The sequence below is a fragment of the Lissotriton vulgaris genome, chromosome 5, assembly GCF_964263255.1.
Source record: "Lissotriton vulgaris chromosome 5, aLisVul1.2, whole genome shotgun sequence".
Taxonomy (NCBI): domain Eukaryota; kingdom Metazoa; phylum Chordata; class Amphibia; order Caudata; family Salamandridae; genus Lissotriton; species Lissotriton vulgaris.
Genome location: NC_141693.1, coordinates 145,020,964 through 145,044,355, shown reverse-complemented (window position 1 = coordinate 145,044,355; position 23,392 = coordinate 145,020,964). Strand labels below are relative to the sequence as shown.

The following is a 23,392-nucleotide window of genomic DNA, read 5'->3' as shown; positions in this document are numbered from 1 at the left end:
AAAGAACTCTGTCAGCTGAAACTGCGTTGTAGACTAGCTGAGAGAACTTGGAGAGAGCAGCATTATAGGGAGTCTGATTAAATCCTTAAAAAGCAGTTACTCCAGGGCTACAAACCACAGATAAAAAGTGCAAAAGCCAAATATTTAGAGGATGTGCTGGCACACTCTGCTAATAAGTCACAAACCCTCTTTAAAATTGTTAATAATCTTTCTAACCCTGCCTGCGCCACCAATAGCATTCCGGCCTCTCCGGCACTATGAGACTCTTTAGCCTCTGCTTTTGAGGACATGATTGCTGCCATTCTGACTGGACTTACTGCATCAAATGCCGTAGAGCTGTTACCGACACAGACTCCAGCTGTCACAAGGGACTGTACGGCGCATGCGGTATTGTCCACTTTCACCCCTCCTTCATATGAGGACTTTTGTATCTTGGCCAATAGTGTATCATCGGGTTCTCCACTGGACCCATTGCCACACAAGTTTTGGAAGTTGTTCCAAACTGAGCTTTTTCCTTTTCTATATTCGATCTGCTGTCAGTCTCTTAGTACTGTCACTGACAGTTGGAAACTGGCAGTAGTATCCCCTTTGTTAAAGAATGCCACACTGGATCCCCTTTGCCCTGCGAACTATAGGCCCATTTCTTTACTGCCTTTTTGAATTAAAATCTTGGACAAAATTGTCACCAAATCGATATCCCACTTTAGAGAGGCGAATGCCTGCCTAGATGAGGCCCAGTTCGGTTTTCGGCCAGCTCATGGCACGGAATCAGCATTGGTAGTTGTCTTGGACGACTTACGGTCGCGTGTCAACAGTGGCCGAGCAGCATTTTTGGTGCTGCTCGACATGTCGGCTGCGTTCGACACTGTGAACCATTCTATACTGATTAGGAGATTGGAAGATAATGGGGTAACCGGCCTGTCCCGGGACTATCTAGTATCCTACCTCCACAATAGACATCAAGTAGTGACTTTGCCTCCTTTTATGTCCGATACTCGATTGGTGGGGCAAGGTGTCCCCCAGGGGTCAGCAATCAGCCCCATTCTGTTCAACCTTTATCTCAGCCCCCTGATCAAGCTGAATAAATCCTTTGGCATTACAGTAATAAACTATGCTGATGACCCGCAACTTATCTTCTCCTTTGAGGGTAAGGATGCTGTCCCTATAGAGACCTTCCATCGTTGTAGGATAGCCATGGCGGGCTGGCTGAGGGATAATTCCCTTCAGTTTAATGGGTCAAAGACAGAGGTGCTGCACTGTTCACTTGATAAAATTCCGCGCCCTCTGCCGATTGATTTCTGGCCCCCTACCACCACGGCTACTGTTGAGTCAGCGGACGCTGCTCGCAATTTGGGAGTTATTTTTGTCCTCATTTACAACTGGACGCTTATGTGAATAAGACCGTTGGCACATGCATGATGCTGCTAAGAATGCTGCGCAAAATCCTCCCCATGTTGCCTGCTCCGGCCAGACCTGAGGTAGTGCGTAGTATCATACTAAGTAGACTTGACTACTGTAACGCACTGCTTCTAGGTGGCCCCAGCTCTCTGATTAAACAACTGCAGCGGATCCAGAATATGGCAGCCAAGTTGGCCCTGTCACGCGTGCGCTCTGCTTCGTCATCCTTGGCACTCAAGGACCTTCATTGGCTGCCTATAAATCAGCGGATTTGCTTTAATGCCTCCTGCATTGTTTTCAGAGCACTGCATGGACTGGGGCCTATTACACTTCAGAATTTATTTAAATGGTACTCGGCAGCTAGACCCTTACGTTCTTCCTCTGCTTTTTTGGTGGCAGTTCCTCGAATTGTACGGACACGGATGGGTGGTCGTTCCTTCAGTTTTACTGCTGCTAAGTTATGAAACGCTCTCCCACTTTCTTTAAGGAAGTTGAACGAATTGTCTCTTTTTAAAAAGGGTCTGAAGTCCCACCTTTTTCCCAGGGCTGTGTGATCCTCCTCTGTATGTGCCGTTTTTTGGAGTCAAGCGCCAGGATACCCTCTGAGTGACAGCACGCGCTATATAAGTATGCTATACATACATACATTAATTAGAAGTTTGTGGTCAAACGTGTCGAAGTTCTGCCGATAGGTCCAGGAGTATGAGTAGACCGCATTGGTCCGTATCAAGTGATTTGTGAATATCATCTGACATTCAGGATCGCTGTCTGTGCTGCAAACTTTTCTGAAAACCGATTGGTGAGGGACTAGGAGAATGGTGCTGTCCAGGTGTTGAGTAAGTTGGCGGAGAACACCTCTTTCCAGGATTTTAGTTAGGAGAGGGAGATTGGAGACTGGTCTGAAGTTATTAAGATCGTTTGTGTCAGAGTCCGGTTTCTTTAATAATGGCGTGACTTGGCTGATTTTGAGACAGTCTGGCATGACTCCGGTTCTCAGGGAGCTATTTATAATCTTGGTCCAGAGCGGGGCTAGGATGAGGTTGAGCTTTTTTGGCCAGTTGGGCAGGAATGGGGTCCGAGACGTGAGATGAGGGTTCAGATCTGGAAATCATTTTGATGATCTCTGCTTCGGAGATGGGGTTTAAGGATTTCCGTTTGTTTGGGGGGTGCGTGGAGGTGATATCTTCTGTCCCTGGGTGCGGGCTTCTGTAGGTGAGACTGCGTTGATCGTCAAGGGAGAGCTCAATCTTGCCGATTTTATCATTAAAGAAATTGGCAAAGTTATCACACATGTCTTTGGAGGACTGAACTGAGGATGAAGGGGGCTTGGAAGGTTGTTGCCTAATCAGATTGAAGCTCTTTTGGCCAGGTTTTTGCATTGTCTAAAGCATTACAAAAGAAGGACTTTTTTCATTCTTGATGTTTTTTTATATTTCCTGCATACTGATTTGAGTCCATCAAGGTGGATTATGGACTGGTTGTTCCGCCAGAGTCTTTCTGCAGCTCTTAGTTGTCTTCTTTCGGAGTTTGTCTGTGTTGAACCAGGATCTAGATGGAATGTTCCTGGCTCTTTTTTGTTTTAAGGGGTCTATTTGGTCCAGAATGGAAGTCATGATTGTATTGTAGTGTGAGGCGAGTTCTGTTGTGGAGAGGTCGCCTCTCTGGTGATGGGCATGTGTGAGATTACCCTTTCCTCCAGGTCAGCAAGGGAAATCTGATTTAGATTTCTTGCCCAGTGGACGGCTTCCTGCATACAGGGCAGTCATTGGATCGTTTGGTTGATGTGGAATATAATGATTATAGTGGTCGGACCAGTCAACAGGCATGATGTGGTCAATAGTGACTGTATCTACTTGAGCAATAATGGCATCCAGGATTGTGCCTCTGTTATGGGTTTGCTCTGTGCAGTGTTGGGTAAGGTGGTTGTTGTGTAGAAGTTTTTTCAAGGTTTGGATCAGCAAGTTGTTTTCCTCATTCCAGTGTAGGTTGAGGGCTCCTAGAATTATGTTGTTGGAGTCCCGGAGTGAGCAGTGAAATATCAAGTCGGAAAGGTGTTCTCCGAATGAGGTGGTGTTGCCTGGCAGATGGTAGAGGAGAGAATAGTGTTTTGTTGTCAATCGTCTTAACTGTGGCAGTTAGTTATTCAAATGTGTTGTATTTGAAGGAGGCACTTTCCGTTATGGAGATGTTGCTCTTGTGTATGATTGCAATACCTCTTCCTCACTGTTTTTTTGTCTTTATTGATGATTAAGAAGCCCGGTGGCACAAGCATGTCGATGATTGGGGAAGAGAACTCATTCAGCTATGTTTCGGTGATGTCTATGTCCTGAGTAAGGATGCTTTCTGCCAGTTCTGTTGCATGTTTTTTGGCCGATTTGCAGTTTATGAGCATGCTGTTGCTAGTGGTCCCCTCGTTTTTGAGTTACTTATTTAGGGGTCCCTGGAGCTTGGGGTGACAATAGAGGATGTGTCATATGAGGTGGCAAGATCCATCGCCTCTCTCGTCGACATTGCAGCACTTGTTCTTTTGGGTCTCTGTGTCTGGTGCAAGAGGGGGTTGTGTTCCGGCTGGGCCATTGAGCCTTGGAAGCCTCGAATGTTTAGGGTTGGTGAATGTGGGTGTAGGGTGTGGGTGTTGGCTAGACTGTGGTGTGGTGTGTTCAGTAGGATTTCGTTGAGGCCCAGTATTACAGTTTCTAGCTGGCTTTCCGGCAGAGCAAGTTTCTGAGACGTCTCCAAAGAGGAGGGGGCAGGGCGTCTGCGTTCTGGTTGTCCTGGGAGAGGTCGTCCTGGGAAGGAGAGAGCGTTTCATTGAGAGATTGGCTTTTGAAGTTGGTGATGCCTATGTTGTCCCTATGGAACTTCATGGACAAGCGGTGTGGGAAAACACGTTGTGGTTCAAGCGGCCATCTCTTGCATGCAGGTAGAGGGAGAGAGTTAGAAGTCATTGACTGAGGATTAGGTTCGCTAGTTGTTTGTTGGGAATAGTAATTAGGGGAGGGAGGGGGAGGTGTCGGTCTGCAGGGGGTTGGAGAGTCTCATCTGAGCCGTAGCTCAGATTTGTTTTGGGGGGGGATATGAATTGTGCGCCTCAGGGGAGATTAGTGGGAGGGGAGGTTGGTGTCTGGGGGAATGGTTGGCGTTGTTGGCATAGGTCTTGGTATTATTTTGTGAGATCTCCAGGAGGATTGTCAAACAAAGAAATGCCCCTTTGGAGATTTCAAACCCAGGCATACACTCAGCTCAAGCAACATCCATACAAATAGCTAGTATATTAACAGCAAATAGCAGGCAACGGAAAATGCAGAAATGTTCAAAATGCGAAAAACTTATATATATATATATATATATATATATATATATATATATATATATATATATATATATATATATATATATATATATATATATATATATATATATATATATATATATATATATATATATATATATACCATACAGTTTATTAAAACAAGTTAAAACCAACTCAGGCTTGTAAATAAGATTCAAAGCAATAATACATTTAGAATCACAAATACATTGACACTATACATAATGATTAAAACCATAATAGTTAAAAACAATCCTAGGGACAGAAAAGGAACAACAATTCCTAACAGCTACGGGAGAGCTACAGAGGTATAATAGAGATCACTCCTGATTTTTAATTAAGTATCAGGTTTGTTGTCTCCCAACCAAACTCAAAGTAGTTCTCCCTTTGTATATCAACACGTTTCGGTGGGCAATTCGTTTTTAGCCGACACCTTCCTCAGGATAATAGATATGACCATCCCATTAGAACAATAAAAACAAATAAAAGATAAAAACCAATTTTAAATACTGTTTTACGACACATATTCACATTACATTCTGCATAGTCCTAATAATGAGAAATTCATTAGAAATTCATTAGAGACAGTACATTACATCCAAACAGTAAGTAATTCATTAAAAACAATGCATTACACACAGGACACTCCAGTATAAATTCATATATAAAAAAACGCACAATAGTGAGTTTGTAATTTGACCATTTTTAAACGATCAACACATTAAAATTATTAACATGAGCAATGGGGGTGGAAGTCAAAAATACATCTTCATATCCACAGCCCTCATCTTTGACATGTATAGTAGACCTTTTATGCTTCCATAATCATATTCTATCACAACAAATCGGCCTATCCATAGCGCAGCGTAGACATCACCGAATATTCACAGTGTATATCTAAGTTATCAATAATGAACATACCTTTATCATTCACAGCGCATTCGTATTATTACCAAACCACCCACTCTATCTGGTAGACTTCATCCTAGACAGTGCGGGAAGTGGTATCTCAGAGCAGTGTTACTCTTGCTCTGGAATAATTATAGGGCGACCTATGAAATATGGTCAATAAATATATTAGCGCTCACATTTATCTCATATTACGAGAATTTGAAAAAGAGATTATATTATATATAAAAAGTGCTAACCATGAATATTTGGTAGCTGAACCCTCTATCTCATTAACGTAGCGCAGAGTTATTAACAGAAACAATTGTAAGTAAAATTGCCAGTCTCAAAATCTTGGTATCTTGATATGTTCGAGTGCCCTAGAACAATAAATTGTGTATTGATAAGAGTAAGCATCCAAAAGAGATTGTGTCGATATGGAATTGCCAAATATCACCATATGTCATACCTCCAAATAGGGATTCCAGCGACCAACTTGATGCACCAAACACCCGATATATATATATATCTCTGCCGGTGTAGGATCAGAGGAATAATATGGTCCTTATTCGCGACAACCCACGTCCGGTAGTGTTCTATGAAAACAGATACAGGCGCAAAGCTATAAGTTTAAGGCATACCATCCGCAAGTGCCTCTAAATAGCCCGAACCGTGAACCGGCCTCAGAAATCCTCACCTGTATGAAAACGACAATCGGGGCAAACGCCTCCACGTCAAGCGGGCAACTCGAACAAAGAGAAAGGCGACTGGCATCCTTAAATATACTAGCACTTATGGCGCGAAACTAATCGGCACAGTGGTTGCCATACAAGTACTTCCGGGCAACAAAACGGCTATTCCGGATGTTTACATCGATCGAGTATTTCTGGGTTCACCAATCGCACCCTATAGCCTTACTGCTAGATCGCTAACCCACATATTATTACCGATCACAGCAGACATAGCAAGCTATTTACGGCGGGTCATTTATTTAGATAATACAGAATTGGTCAGTAACCCACAAAATGTATACGAAAGCCAGAGCACAATAGGCAATTCTCAACCTAATTAGAGGTTCGAATTTAGATGTAAACGCAATCTACCTGCTCAAAAATAGATATTAGCAGCCATGCACTATAACGAGGATAAAATACAATAGAATGAAATAAAATAAATTAAATTAAATAAGATAAAATAAAAAGGAAACCTAAATAATAAATATTAACAGACTCTGAATAGAAGACTCGTGTCCTGCCTCAACTGATAACAGATAAGTGGGAATCACCTAAAATGATCAGCTAGTCCCTATAATCTGTTCCCAGATTGTGGAGAAGCGTGGCTCAGTGGTTAGAGGCGGCAGACCCAGAAGCTGAGATCGGCCGTGGACCAGGGTTCGATTCCCCGCCTCGGCGGGTCTCGGGCTCAAAAATTCCACGGAGTCGACAATTCTCGCTCTGGTGCCTACTCGACTCACGGGGTCACACTCTGCGACTCTGGGCAATAGCTTGCTTAATCTCCACTACGGCCCCTCGCGGCGGGATGCCTGGCTTTCACCTTGTGGATACCCGGCCGGAGTATCTCACAGGGGAATACCAGGACGGGTTCCCTAAGCAAGCGCCTTGAGGCCCCTGGGTTAAAGTGCGCTATATAAATCGAAACACATTTACATTCCTCTCTAAAATTCAGGCCTTTTCTGACAGTATCACAGTATGAAATATACTATTGTTCGCGGCACTTACGGACAGTTTGAATATTGCCACCTTTTTTACCAATTTTCACTTTCTCAAGAATGAACCATTTAAATTCATTCTCGGTATGGCCGTTTTCAATAAAATGTGCGACCAGCGGTGCAGTGATTTTCTCCGTTTTAATCGCTGATCTGTGTTCCTGTAACCTAGTGCGAGCTTCCCTTCCAGTCTCACCTACATAACCAAGTCCGCAGGAGCAGATCAAAAGGTAGATGACATTCTTGCTCCTGCAGTTGTTAAGAGTTTTCGGCTTGATTAGTTTGCCATTATGGGTAAGTTCTTTAGAGATGACACACTGTGGACAGATGTTGCATGAGCCACATCTAACATTACCCACCACAACAGAGTTGTCAATAGTTCTCTGGTTCAAATGAGACTCATCCCTATACGTATGTACAAGGAGTTCTCGTTAGTTTTTGTTCTTCTTGAAATCAAAGACCATTTCTTCATCATGCTTGAGGATATGCCAATTACTATTAATGACATTCTTAATTTGATTACTAACATTGGAAAATTTGGTGACAAAAACAACCTAAGATAAGGGTTCCTTTTTCTTAGCAGTTTTATCAATTAGTGCCTCGCGATAATAAAATCTTGCCCTTTTGAGGGAATGAGATAGTAGTTTCTTAGGATACCCTCTATCCTTGAACTTTCTCCTCAGGACATCTGCATGTTTATAGAAATCATGAACGTCTGAGCAATTGCGCCTCAGCCGCAAGAATTGGTTAAAAGGAATACTCTCCCTCTGTGTCTTTGGATGAAAACTTGAAAAGTGAAGGAGAGTATTCTTGGCCATTGGCTTCGTAAAAAGCTCAACTTCCAGGATCCCATCTACTTCTTTAATAGTTATATAGTCGATCCAAAGTTGCCTCTGCCTACCTTTGGAGTTCCACTGGACTCTGTGCACACTATACCTCATTTTGGCATAGTATATACAGAGCCAGCTTCCTGCACGTCATTAACCTCACTCTAGTCTTATTGCTTTGTAGTCTCAAAGCAACAGAATATCTAATTTATTAAATAGTGGGTGAGGTATGCATATCCTCCTACATAGCAACATTTTAACTTTGCTGCTTTAGTGAGCGTAATTACTGTTGCTGTGAGCTGGCCATCTCGAGTGGACCTTTATTGGTAGCCAAGACCTTTTAATTTTACTACAATTACCTTTACCTTACAGGGGTTTTCAGTCTCCGTTCTTTAACCATTGATTTGTTGTGCCATGTAATTTTTTTTCTCCCAAAAATAGTTGTGCTTTTATCCAAATGCTAGCAGCCCGCCCCGGCGTTGCCTGGGGCAGAAGGGGGCTGGGGACAGCATCGCAGCAGGAGAGGCGCAGCAGAGCGGCCGGGAGCAGCAGAGCGTACTTACAGTGTTTCCTTGCTCTGGTTTTGTTGGTCCTGGCCGCTTCTGCCCACGCTCGTGTCCGCTGTTTCCCCCGACGTCCCGACTTTGAGGAAAAGGCATCCGAGCACTCATGGCCCCCGCCCGTCCCTCCGCCCGTCCCTCGGTGCTCGCGGCTCTTGTCCGCTGTTTCCCCCGACGTCCCGACTTTGAGTAAAAGGCTTGCGAGCAATCATGCCCCTGCCAGTCCCTCCGCCCGTCCCTCGGTGCGCACCCGCGGCTGCTTCACTTACCTCAGCTGCCGCTCCTCCCCGCGCAGCTGAGTTTACCGCTCCACTGCTCCTCCGCTTCTCGCCGCTCCTCACCCCTTGTCCGCCGCTCCTCCCCGCCTGTCCACAGCTCCTCCCCGTGCTCATGTCCGCTGCTCTTCCTCTTTCTCCTGAACGCCGCTTCTCCCCGCGCTCCTGATGTCATCACTCAAGTCGCGGCCAGCGCTACTTGCGAGGGACTACTTTTTTTTACTCCTAAATTTTTTAAAGAACGTATATTTTTTCTTTTTATATAGCCTATGTCCTTCTGCTTGCCCTGAGGTTTTCAAAGATGTCTTGGGTGTTTGGATTGGTGGTCTACTTTTCGAGTTTACCGGGCTCAAAGGACACAGTTCTCTCTTTATAATAGTAGTATAGATTTTTCTTTTAGGTCATAGCTCACCGGCTTCCCCGACACCGTTTTGAAGAAATCTTGATGAAGGAAAGCAAACATTGACACAGCCAAAAGACTGTCTACCTACGTCAGACCTATTGGCTTTACCAGTGCTTGCTTTTCACAATGTTCTACCCATTTTTACCAAGTGTGAAGAGAAGTGGCTAGTTGGTTTTTCGGCCAATATCACTTCTTTGTAAAAACTACACTGCAAATATCTATTCAAAGCAAAAAGTCAGTTAACGTCTAGTAATGCATTGTCAACAAGCCAATGAGTATCTGCAAAACCATTAATAAAAAGAAAGGTAATCTTTTGGCTGTAACAACAGATATTTTTAGTCTTGTTTAATTTTCTTGCAGATAAAGTGCTGTTCATGACGACTGCAGTTGATCTAGTAATTACTGAAGTCCAGGAACCCGTGAGGTTTCTTTTGGAGACGAAAGTCCGGGTTTGCCCACCCAATGAGCGATTGTTCTGGCCCTTCAGCAAACGAAGTTCAACAGAGAATTTCTTTCTAAAATTAAAACAGGTATTTTCCACAATCATAGTTTTTTTTTTCCACAAAGCATCTGCAAATTAGTCAATTTTTTAGTCTTCTTTTAAGTTGACGTTAGGCAGGGACCAGTGAAAAATACTTGTTTTTTTCACAGTTTTCCTTGTATGTTTGAATGCAATTATGGAAAAGTATACCGTAACAGAGTATGCACATTGTTTTTTTACTTTGATTTATGTACTTTTACTTTGTGTTTTGTTCATGGAAGCAACGCTATGCGAAAGTGAAAAAGTTGTGCCATGCTTAATGAATTGTTCTTTTGGCTTTGAAAACAGATTCTAAAATGTAAGTGACAGAAACTGCTATCAACTAGAATATTCCCCGAACTCCCAAACCTGATCCACATCAATCAATTTGGTTTGTTCCAGTATGCAGCACACATCTCAATATCAGACAATTGTTCTCTATCCTCAACTATGTGCCTTCCCATTATCCCGACTTGGCCTGACTTACCTTCGATCTGAAAATGCCATTTGAATCCCTTGATTGGACATGCACACACTCAGTCTTGAGTAAATATGGCTTTGACAGGTGTATTACTACCTGGGCTAAAATACTATATTCCCACAGCTAGGGTTAAAATGGGCCACTGTGTCTCGTCCCACCTTCTTACTGTATACAGAGGCACACTTCAAGGATGCCCCTCTCCTTTTTAGGGCTCGGCCTACATCCCACGACGTGGGTGTGGCTTCAGAGTCCTGTAGAGAGCTGTTCGCCGAGCTAACCTAGACATTCCAGATAAGCGTGTGAATTTTGTTCATCATTATTGGTAGCTGCATGGCAATTGGCCCTCGCATGGCTGTTTTTTTACAAGCCAGCACGCAATAGGCCATAGTCTGTAGATTTTCTCCACTTCCTGCATATTCCGCGCGGACACGAGCAGGAGAAGGTCCTAAATCTTCAATTACCAGCTGTCATGGCTCGCAGTAATTGAAGACAGAAGCTGGGCTCGCAAGGCAGATGGTGGGCGCGCGTGCTCACGTCAGCCCCACAGAGTAAACACCATTCCTCGCAAGAGCAGCACTGCGCGTTCGCCTCTCTTGCTTTAAATAGAAGCTGTGTCTGTGCGCATGCTGGCTCATGGTCAGCGTTCGTTTCCAATTTTTTTAAATTTCAGCTGTGTGTGTGCGCATTCTGGTTTCCTTTCCAGGGATTCTCAAAAAAGTGTTACTGGCTGTGGTTATTTTTAAAAAGCAGCATTGAAATAGTCAGCTCGTATGTTTCCCTCGTTACCCGCATTCACAGTCTGTGCACTACATGAATTACTGCAGTCAGCCAAACTCTTCTGTGACATTTGGGTAATGCTAAAATGCCTGCCCACCAATCATGCGCTGCTAAACTCAGCCCGTTTTGAAGGAAGTGCAGAAATTCGGAAGAAAGAATGGGGTTGAGATCTCAGTCGAAGCTCTCCTTTTTTGTGAAGCCAAGGTGGTGTTCCGTTTAATGAATTGCTTGTTTGCATTAGCTACTGAACCACTTGGTGAGTTTCTATGTGGAACTGATGTGGTCCAGGGTATCCCAATGGCTGGGTCTATGCACATGGTAATACTTTATGCTGGTGACATTTTGGTCTTAATCGGCGATATCTCGAAAGTCCTGGCCGGACCACTTGGTCTATGGACTTAAAATCAACGGGGGCAAATCGTGTATCTTCCCCTTGGGCAGAGGCGCCATCCCTAGACCGCTGTGCGCAGGTGTGAGTGGCTTGCGTTTGGCTTCAAACTACTTCATATACCTCGGGGTGAAGCTATACCACCCTGACACAGACAATTGAAGGGAATCTAGGTGCAGCGATGCGTTTAGGAAAGCACAGATCAAATTCTGGACTGAATTGCCCCTCTCATTGGCAGGTCATGCGGCGATTGGCAAGATGGGTATGATGCCTAGACTTCTCTATTATTTGTTAATATACTTGTAGTGTTACCTAAATCCTTTTCTAGAGGATTGGACCAGCTGTCGGGCAATTTATTGAAGGGTGCTAGACAGAGGAGACTGGCTCTTTCTAAACTTAAATTACCCATCAATAGTGTTTTGCGGTCCCTGACTTAGAGAAATACTATGTGGCTGCCCAGTTGCAGTGGTAGAGTGTGTGAGCAGTTTAGGCTCATCAGAGTGTAGTGTTAAGCATTTGTTGAACACACCCAGAGTCAATAAATGAGACACACACTTGAGAAGAAACTCGAGACCAATTTAGAAAAATAGCAATTTTTTTTATATATATTTTAACACCAAAAACTTTGTAGCACAAATATGTTTTTACGCGGTAATGCTTTCCTATGGAGAGAGACATACACTGCATACAGGTACTTGCAATTGTATTCCGGGGGTCCCCTTTAGGACTAGAGGTGCTTGAGGGGCCAACGTCCATATTACCACCAGGAGTTCGAGTTTACTGCCCTCGAGCGACCAGTTGCAGAAGTGCTGGACAGGTTAATATCCTTGGGCGCGACATCGTAGTAAAGAGCGAGGCACTTAGAAACTGGCTGCAGGGGGTCTTGGGAACAAGTCCAGGAGCTCCCAACCAGTGAGGTGGGGGTAGCTCGGTACGTGCAGGTCCTAGGAGCAGGAGGGCACAGTTGGTAGTCATGGAACCGGTCTGGGGAGCTCAGGTGCAGAGGGTTTTGGTCAGCTGGGCCCATGTGTCAAAGGCACTCATGGTTCTTGGTTAGACCTGCAGAGGGAGCCATGGGCCACTCTCTCTGCTTGCCTCTTTGATGCTGACAGGCCTCATTGACTGGTCAGTTATTTTGCCATTACAGTCCTGATTAGATTCAAACAAGATTTGGTTGCTGTAAGCGGTCCGGTACCCCAGATATTGGTGCAGGGCAGCTCGAGTTGATCTTGGCATCTCCACACTTTGTGCAGAGATGGATCTGACCTTCTGAAGAACGGTTGCCTCCTCCTTTGTGGGTGCAGCGTCGATGGACCCAGTGAACAGCAGATCGATGAACCAGACTTTGTGGTTTGTGCCTGAAAGCTGCAAGAAAGTGGCTCCTCCACTTCAAGGGAGATGCTGACAGCTTGGTAAAGTGCAGGAGGCCCTCCGAGGCTTTTAGAGGGTGCACAGCTGCAGGACGAGTTGGGTTGTTGTTATTGTCAGGACAGGATCAGGTAGGTAGGCAGGCAGGCAGGCAGGCGGGCAGGGTTTGGCACCAAATCCTACCAGCAGTCTGCAGTTCTCACTTCTAAGGCTCTACTTGGTCCTCTTCTTTCTACAGTCAGACAAATCTAAGTTCTTAGTGCTGGGGAACCACCTGCAATACTGAATTTAGGGGTGTTAAGGAGAGCGAAGGGTGGTAGTCAATGGGCTACTTACCCTTGGGGTCAGTCCGTCCCCTGTATGACAGATTTCTGTGGGTAAGGGGCATAAACCTGTCCCAGAGTTCCTAACTCCATCAAAATGGTGGAACCCATCTTTCATGGAGCCCACCTTTCATGGACCCCACCTTAGGGGTATGACTGGATTGGTAGTACACCATGCCTTTGCTTAGCTGATTTCCTGCCTTTCCTGATGCCAAATGGGCCTGAGGACGAGGGAGGAGCCGAGGTTGCATATCCAAGGCAGCAGGGGCTTGGAAGTCCCTGGCCTTTGAATGCAGATTCACTAGCCATCCTGCTAGAGGATGTGTGAACCCCTTCCTCCTGAGCAGGCATTGTTTCTGTCCTCAGAGTGCAGATTCTCATCTACAGGGGCTCAAAAATACATCTGTGGGGGCAGGGTGGACTATACCAGTCAGCCAGCACACTAGATAATGGTAGGTTTTTCAGGGGGCATCTCTAAGGTGCCCTCTATTTCCATGATTTAAAAAATCCACTACTGGCATCTGTAAAGATTTATTAAGACAAGGTGTTTGATAGCAAACACCATATGTTCCAGTGAAGCCATCATGTAGCTGGGGAATTCTTAATGAGCAGTGACCTGTACATGCTGTTAATATGACTTTCATGTTCACTTGTTCTATCTAGCAATTGAATTAAACGGCATATGTCCATGCAGATATGTCCTCTTGGGTGATAGAATTCACCCTACCTCAGGACTGTAAGGCCTGCTGAAGAGATGACTTTCACATACTTTATGCAGTATCTAGGGGCATAGCACACAGGGTGTGTTCCATGTCATGTTTTCACATTCGTCTGCACCATTTCACACAGCCTGTAATGGCAGTCTGCATGAGTTTGGTGATGGTCCTTTAGGGTGGCACAATACATGCTGCAGCCCTTAGGGACCCTATTTAGTACCCAGGTCCTAGGTACCAGGGGTATCATTTACTAGGGACTTATAGAGGTGCTAAAGATATTGTTATAGGGGAAAAAGCAGGGGCACTGGAGAACTGGGTAGCAGGAACTGTGTGCACTTCAGTCAAAATGGCATCAAATACCAGGCAAAAAGTGGGGATGACCATGTCAAAAAATGGCCCTTTCCTACGAACTCCCTGACCGAAATGATGCTGTTTCAGCTGGAACTAGCGTTGGGGACGCGTTATGCATCCTTATTCCCTACTTCCTGTCCTGCTGCTGAGGTTTCGGCGCTGATGTCTGTTGCAGGTGTGGTGTTGAGACGTGGACTACTACTGACCGAGCCTCATCCTACATATCCACAAGAGCCTCCCATGCACAAACTCCTCCAAACCATGTAATATTTTGAAATGTGCCATAAACCCATCTGGTGGCTTTGTAGGGCTCAACTGCAGCTTGCTGCCACAGAATGATCCTCACTCAAGAATAAATGGGAGACTGATATTGGCAGGTCACTTAATGATAAAGAGTAGAGGAGGGTGCTAGATATATTCACAAAGTGTCGCACAACTTTAGGTTTCAGCTGATTCAATTTTACATGCTACATAGAGCATACTTTACCCCGACAAAGATAAGCAAGATCTTTCCTAGATCCTCGGCTTATTGCCCCAGATGCTCTTCCCAAGAGGCTCGCTTTTTTTTCATATGCTGTGGACTTGCCCTGTGCTCACTCACTTCTAGGGATCTGTCACATGTACTCTCTCTGATACATTGGGATAGCTAACCTGTAGTTTCCGGAGCTTTGTCTGTTGGGAATGTTCAGAAGACCTAAATCAGACAAAGCATTAGCGTGGTTCATTGATTTTGCTCTCCTTCTTGCTCAGCACACTATAAGCGTAGCATGGAAAAGTGCCCCGCCTTCTTCTCTTGCCAAGGTGTGCCCATGCAAGAATTGCAGGGTTTTAGAAACTATTCCAAAGGGTACTGCTGGGAAGAACTTGTGATACAATTACAGACATACATCCAAAATGATAATAGACCTCCTTGAACTAACTCTCCTGCAGTGCCTAGATGGGCTCCTTGTACACATTAAGCTTACAGCACAGTGCACCTTAGCGACCCTATTTAGTGCTCCATGAGACCTGATTTTCTTGCTGTGACCTCAACCATGATGCCTTTTACGCCCACAGCGAGTAGGTTGAGGGCAGCACCCCTTGTCTACGCTGTTCCCAAATATCCTCTTCCCCCTCCTCCCTCTTTTCCTCCGTGGAGCTCCCGGGTCTTCCATTTTTCCCCTTACACTGTTTAGATGCACAGTAAAGAATTGGTGCAAGCTCTACCACCTAGTAGCAACATGGTGTGTTGAGTGTTCCTAGTCAGAGTTTCTTAGTTTTGGGTACTGAGTTGGCTGGGTGGGATCATCAAAGGGGGTGTATTTGTAGTCTCTGAATTAAAAAAATAAAAGACATTGTAATGTGTCTGGTACCATGATGTTGTAAGTCTTTATATGCATAAAGAAAGATGGTTGTTATACAGATACATGAACCTGCCTGTGTTCTTTATATAGTGGACCAAAACGTGTGTAAAGGGTCCAGGCAAACCCCAATTGGTTTACAGAGGCAGAAATGATATCCCAAATACTCTTTTGTGGTAGTGTGGATGAGAAGTTGGGCTAATTAGAGGGTAATTCTATGTTATCAGTTTTGTTGAGCGCGACAGCTGCCCCAGCAACGGGGCGTCCCGGCGCTAAGAACCAAAGCATAACCAACTGAGGAAAAAGGGGTGGGGAGGGGGACGGTACTACACAGGAGGAAAGAGGTGCGTTTTTACTGCTTTGCGAAAAGCAGACAGATTGGTGAGGTGACGAATGTGGAGGGGCAAGGAGTTCCATAATTTAGCTCCCCTTACTCTGAAGGAGCGATCTCCGATACGGCAGAACTTCGTTCGAGGGACCACCACTAGATGTTGACCCATGGAACGAAGATTGCGTTGGGGGTTATAAGGAGTAAGCAGCGATCGGAGTAGTTCAGGGCCATCCGTTCTAAGGATTTTAAAGGCGATGATAAGAGCCTTGAACTGGATGTGAGCTTCTATGGGCAGCCAATGGAGCCTCTGAATGGTGGCTCTGGCCGAACATCTTCTGGGCAGGCCTACAATTGCCCTGGCTGCTGAGTTCTGAATACGTTGGAATCTGGATATCTCCGCTTTATTTGCGCCTAGGAGGAGGACGTTAGCATAGTCCAGCCGGGCAAGGATGGTGGCTTGGACAATGAGCTGCCTTGTCTTGGGGTCAAAGAAACCTAAGATGGGGCTCAGGCTTCTTAACAACCCAATACAAGTAGCTGTCACCTTTTTAGTGTGCGACTGGTAATTCAGTGCAGAGTCCAGCCATACTCCTAGGTTTTTTAGCAAGGATTTCGGCGGGGGGGTAGGGCCAAGCAGAGGGGGCCACCAGTGGTCGTTCCAACCGCTAGTGTTCTTACCCAGGAGTAGCACTTCTGTTTTTCCTGCATTGAGTTGCAGACAGTTTGCTGTCATCCAGTTGGCGACTGCGGCCAACCCATCCCTAAATTTAGTGGACGTGGCAGAGGGTGCTTCCGTGAGGGTGATTACCAGCTGGGTATCGTCAGCGTATGAAACTAGTGTGAGGTTCCATTCTTTGGCCACAGCCGCAAGCGGTTGCATATACACATTAAAAAGGGATGGGCTAAGGGCAGAGCCCTGGGGGACTCCTTGGCCTATTGCATGGGGTTGGGAAATAAAAGGGGGGGCTGACACACGAAAAGATCTGCTCGTGAGGAATGACCGAAACCATTCCAGTGCCAGTTCGCTGATCCCAATGCTCTCCAGGCGGCCCAGTAGGATATTATGGGAGACCGTGTCGAATGCTGCGCTGAGGTCGAGCAAAATCAGCGCAGCACTCTGACCGGTGTCCATAATCCTCCTGAGGTGTTCTGTGGTGGCAAGAAGGGCGGATTCCGTACTGTGCCCAGGCCTGAACCCGTATTGGGAGGGGTCCAAGATGTTGTTTTTGGCCACATGGTCAGTAAGTACGGCGTTCACATGGGCTTCAGCTAATTTAGACACCCACGGGAGCAGTGAAACTGGAATGTAATTTTCCGGTTTAGCAGGGTCTAGAGTGGGTTTTTTAATAATGGGAGTAACCCAAGCCTGTTTCCAACATGTGGGCACAGTAGCTGAAGGGAAAGAAAGATTAAGGAGTGTAGCCAATGAAGGTAGGAAGAAGTCCAATGTCTTTAAGAAGTAGGCTGGTCTCATGGGGTCTGAGGTAGAGCCCGATTTCACCTTTCTGCAGATAGTAGCTAAGTTTTTAAGAGAGATAGCTGGTAGAAGGGTGAGCTTAGAGCCTTGGAGGGCCTCATTGGGATCAGCGGTGCCGATAGAGGGGTATGAGAGAAGGTGTTGTAGATCTTCCTCACTTTTTCTGTGAAAAAGGTGGCCAGCTCATCGCACTGTTGAGTGGACGAGATGCATGAGGCTTGGTTGCCACCGTTTTGCAATTTTTGCACCAATTTAAAAATAGTTTTCGTGGGGTTGGGGCTTAACTCAATTTCTTTAGCATTTATTGCACACCCAAGGGCAGTAAGTGAAAGACACTCGATTAAGAAATCTGACACCAATTTATAAAAAATAACAGATTTTTATATAAATTTCGATACCAAGATCATGGGAATTGGGTATGTACTTTTCGAGATATGATTTTTTTAACAGCTTTAAAACGTTCACACTCTGTGCAATTTCTGGAGCTATAAAGGTATCCTTTGGGGGGAAACATACTGCATTCGGGCATAGAAACTGGACAATTGGTGCTCAAGCAGATAATATAAAGAATGAATAGAAAACAGATGTAAATTAGTGAGTTGTAATATTGATCAACCAGAATTTTTGATGCAACTGTATGATTATAATTTTGCTGGATTACAAACACTGAACCGGTATGATGTTTGACACAATGTACAAAATGTTTATATTAAGAAAATTAATAAAACGTTATAAAAAAAAGTGACTACAGGGCAAGGTCCATGGCAACACCAACAGGTCCCCTCGGGCGGTACTTGGGGCAGTTGGGTGCGTAGGTTTTTCAGTGTTGTCTGCCCCGTTAACTTTAATGGGGAACAGAGGCTGCAAGCTGGGACTGTGGGGTCAGTCTGGGGGAACCCACAATGGGCTCAGTCCTCGAGATGCTCGAGCATATAGGGACACCCTGTGTCCACTTTTCCTCGGGCTGTGGTGCTCGTGTGCAGTGGTGTTTTTAGGCATCTGGTTCGTGCTGTGGGAGACATCTGAGGTTGTTGACACCTGCACAAAAGAGGCTGCAGGCTGTGACTGGGAGTTTCGTCTAGGAAAACCCAAGGGTGGGCTCAGCTTTTGAGAGTCTCAGTGCCCAGTTGGCACTGTCACCTCCCTCTGACTTGGGCTGTGGGGCACAGGCGCAGGGGTACTTTGAGGTGTTGTGTAGCGGAGGTTGGATTCTCACTCTTTGTCTTGGTCTGCAGAATAGGAGCAAACAGAGCAGCTGGATCACCCTCTCTGGATCGCACTGTCCCTGAAGCACCCTCGATGTACTGGTCGATCTTCCTCATGTTGGTGTCTGTTCTGGACACAACAAGCCTTGATTGTTGAAAGGGGTCCAGTACCCCCAGGTATTGGTACTGTGTGCCTCCGGTCAGTCCTGACATCCCCACACTTGGAGGGAGGATGGAACTGACCTCTGAGAGCACAGCAACCTCTTCCTGGGCGGTAACAGTGTTTTTCGTTCCTGTAAGCGGCAGGAGGGTGAACCTGGCCTTCCTTCCTTGGTGCCTGTGGCTGCAGTGGAGTAGCTCCTCTACTCCAAGGGAGTACTCTGGGGATTTGCGAAGCACTGACAGCAATCTGGTTTTCTTAGAGACTGGGTTTCTTGGAGTCTGCACAGTATCTGAAAGAGACATGTTAGTGATAGATTCCTTACCTTAGAATATCCCCAGGCGTCAGACTGGATCCGGAATTTTTTTGCGTAGCAGTACCCTTGTACGTCGGTAGGCGTCGTCTGCGGTTTCGCGTCCGTCGTCGGCGTCGTGGGTGCCATGATGACGTCCTCGGAGTACTTAGACGCCACCTACGCGTGCTGACGTCTGTTCTTCTTTTTTCTGCACCAGCTAGCACAGATCTGGAAAAAGTTGTACCCAAGTCACTTTTTGAATAACCTTTTGAGATCCTTTTGGATCCATTTTTCGAAGTCAATCGACTCTGACGGTGCCTGTAGGGATGCCCGGGTTCAAGCCCTGCGCCGACTGCAACTGACTGATGTCGGTTACCGACCCCCATCGCCGGTGCCTGCACTGTTTGAGCCTGGACCACGACGACAAGTCCTGCTCCGACTGCCAGCCCCTGACGTCTAAGCCTAGACTGGAGCGGTCCCGGAAGCGACTCGAGCTTCCGCAGTCTGCCCCGCGTCGCTCGAGGTCCCGGTCCGAAAGGAGGTCGAGGGACCGGTCGTGGGGCCGGAGCCCCCACAGTTCCGGGAGTCGTCATCGGTCTTGGGGCTCGAAGTCTTCAGGTAAGAGGCACAAGAAGTCGAAGAGGCACCATCGCTCTTCTGACTCCCCCGGACGCCCGCGCGATGCGGCCGGGGGTTCGGGCTACACCGCCCACGCTGCTCCGCTGGAGCCGCAGGTGTCGCGGCCTGCCCCATACCCGCCGGTCCCTGGGCAGGACACGTCGCCGGGGGAGATTGCTGACTTCCTCATGGCCATGAGGTCGCTCGCTCCTCCGTCGGGTTCCGCGGCGCCTTCGGGCCAAGCGGTTCCGACTGGGTCTCCACGCGGGCCGGGTGCTTCGGCACCGTCCGGGACTTCGGCCTCGGCGCCGTCGACGACTTCGGTCCCGACGCCACAGGGCCCCACTGGGTCCAGTTCCGGATCCAGGTCGTCGCCGGTTGACTTAACGACCTCGCTGATTGCGGCCCCTCGGGTGTCGTACCCGGCGCCGTCCTTGGACGACGTCGTCCCTGGTCCTGTCCTCGTTTCGGGTCCGGCGCCGCTCTCGACGCCGCTAGGAGATTTTTATTTCAATGACCCGGCCCCATCTTTTGAGCCTGAGTACCAGGCTGTGGGTGATGAGGAGGATTGGGAGGGGTCTGAGGACCCTCTGGCACGAGAGTGTCAGTCTTCTGTGGACTGGACAGGAGAGCTTGGGGAGGCCAGTGGGCTGGACACTTCGCCCGACACTGGCTTTGTCTCCCCTCCTAGCGTGGCTATGGAGGAGGGGGCTGCTTATAGCGTGGTGCTGATGAGGGCGGCCAAGGCCCTGGGCCTTGAGCTCCCCGTCACGGCCGTGAGGACTAACCTCCTCACTGAGGTCCTTAAACCGCAGTCAAGCTCGGCCGAGCCTCTGCTGCCGTTTAATGAGGCCTTGTCAGACGTTCTTCTGGGCACTTGGTCCAGGCCCACCACAGGACAGCCTGTGGATAGGAACGTGGCCAGACGCCACCGCGCTGCTCCGGGTGACCCTTGCTTTCTGTCTACCCATCCCACACCTGAGAGCCTGGTAATCCAGGCCTCCAATTCCCAGACCGTACGAGGTACGAGAATTACGGGAAGAAGATATTCTCCTCCCTGAGTTTGGGATCGTGGTCCGTTAATACCGCGTGCCTCTTGGGCCGCTACACCCACTCTCTGTCCTCTCGCGGACGTGCTGCCACACTGCCTGTTGGAGGTACGGGCTAGACTCGGCCAAGCCCTGGTGGAGGGCCGGGATGCAGCACGGTAGTCCATCCGGTGTGGGCTGGACACTACCTACTTTCTGGGCAGAGCGATGTCAACAACGGTGGCGATTCGTCGTCATGCCTGGTTGAGGTCCGTCAATTTCTCAGCCGATGTCCAAAACACACTTATTGACATGCCGTTCGATGGCCGTCGCCTCTTTGGCGACAAGGCAGACCATGCGCTTGAGCGCTTTAAGGACTCCAGGGCTACGGCCAAGTCCTTGGGCCTCTCGGCCCGCGCCAGCAAGTGGGTGCCTTTCGCTCCTTTCGTGGCCAAGGAAGGGGTGCCCCCACACGTGCCGCCAGCCACGCACCGCCGCAGTCTACTATCCAGCGTGGTGGCGGACATGGAAACCGCCGGGGCGGCGGTCGGGGTCCACGGCGAGGCCAGTCCACACCTACCCCTGCAGCATCCGCCTCAAAACCTTCCTAGTCCGGGCTTTCAGGCCCATGTGACGTCAGTGGGGGGCAGGGTTCGCCATCACCACTCCCACTGGCGCACTGTCACATCGGACAGGTGGGTGCTGCACATCGTCCGAAGGGGCTACCCCCTTTGAGACGACCCCATAAGCCATGCCACTTCAATACCACCGCGTATCGGGGGATCATCTGCGGCTTCTGCAGGAGGAAGTTACGACCCTCTTGGCCAAGGGGGCCATTGAGCACGTTCCTGGGCCAGAAGTAGGGTGTGGTTGCTACTCCCACTACTTTCTGTACCCAAGAAGGGCAAAGGGGGGCCTACGCCCTATCTTGGACCTACGGAACGTCAACGGCTTCCTCCGGAAGGAGAAGTTCAAGATGCTGACCCTGGCTCAGGTCTTAGCTGCCCTGGACCCGGGAGACTGGATGGTAGCGTTGGACTTGCAGGACGCTTATTTTCACATCCCCGCCCGCCCACCGGTGCTACCTGCGGTTCACGGTAGGCCACAAGCACTTTCAGTTTACCGTGCTCCCCTTCGGCCTTACCAGCTCCCCTTCGGCCTTACCAGCTCCCCATGGGTGTTCACGAAAGTGATGGTGGTGGTCGCAGCTCATCTGCGCAGGTTAGGGGTTTCAGTCTTCCCCTACCTCGACGACTGGTTGTTGAAGGCGGGCTCGCCCCAGACAGTCGTCAGCCACCTCCAGACTACGGCAGACCTCCTGCACCAGCTGGGGTTTTCCATCAATGTGCCGAAGTCACACCTGTGCCCCTCTCAGAAGCTCCTCTTCATCGGAGCGGTTCTCGCCTCGGCGCAGTTTTGGGTTTCTCCACCCGAACAGCGGGTCCGGGATATTCAGGCTCTGATTCCACTCTTTCAGCCTTTATCCCGGGTCTCGGTCAGGTTGACGCTGCGGCTTCTGGGGCAGATGGCCTCCTGCATCCTTCTGGTGCATCACGCCCGGTGGCGGATGCAGGCTCTGCAGTGGGACCTGAAGTTTCAGTGGGCAAAGCATCAGGGCAACCTCTCCGACCATGTCCTGATCTCAGAGGGCACTGCGAGACAGCTGCAGTGGTGGCTCACGGACCGCGTTTGGGTCAGCAGCAGATCCCTCTCCCTTCCCCTACCGGAGCACGTGGTTGTGACGGACGCGTCCCTCCAGGGCTGAGGAGGCCACATGGGAGCGGCGGAGATCAGAGGACTCTAGTCTCGGGCGGAGTCCCGGCTCCATATCAACATTTTGGAGCTGCGGGCGATTTGTCTAGCACTGAAGGCATTTCTCCCCTCTGTCCGGGGGAGTGTAGTGCAGGTGTTCACGGACAACACCACCGCCATGTGGTACTGCAACAAACAGGGCGGGGTGGGGTCGTAGACCCTCTGCCTGGAGGCTCTGCGCCTCTGGCAGTGGCTGTGACATCAGGGCGTGACCCTGGTGGTTCAACACCTGGCAGGTTCTCTGAACGCCAGGGCGGACGAACTCAGCCGCCGATGCATGGTGGATCACGAATGGCGTCTGAACTCGGACGTGGCGCAAGGTCTCTTTCTGCAGTGGGGAGAGCTTTGGTTAGATCTATTCGCCACCGAAGAGAACGTGCAATGTCATCAGTTCTGCGCGTTGGAATTTCCAAGGCGGACGTTTTTCTTCGCGAGTGGAGTTGCGGTCTGTTGTACGCTTTTCCGCCTATACCACTTCTGCCTAGAGTGCTGAAGAAGATCAAGCGCGACCGGGCACAAGTCATCCTTTGGCTCCGGACTGGGCACGAAGGTACTGGTATCCCAATGCCGTGTCAGTCGATCCCCCGGTTCGTCTGCCTCTTCAGGAGGACCTTCTGTCGCAGCAGCAGGGGACGGTCCTCCACCCGAACCTGTCCAGTCTCCACCTCCATGCTTGGAGATTGAGCGGCGACAGTTGAGGCCAGTTGACTTGCCTCCTGAAGTCTGTAACATCAATCTGGCAGTCAGGCGTCCCTCCACAAAGTCTGTATACGCCTGCAGGTGGAACAGATTTG

At 48.2% G+C, this 23,392-nt stretch overlaps 1 protein-coding gene across 1 annotated transcript in view; it reads left to right on the top strand.

The window, feature by feature from the left end:
• Positions 1-23,392, top strand: part of RABGAP1 (RAB GTPase activating protein 1) — a 967,778-nt gene that overhangs the window by 206,637 nt on the left and 737,749 nt on the right. Inside the window, exon 11 of the mRNA XM_086921082.1 lies at positions 9,769-9,938. Coding sequence (XP_086777208.1) covers positions 9,769-9,938 — 170 coding nt within the window. The remainder of the gene's footprint in view (positions 1-9,768; positions 9,939-23,392) is intronic.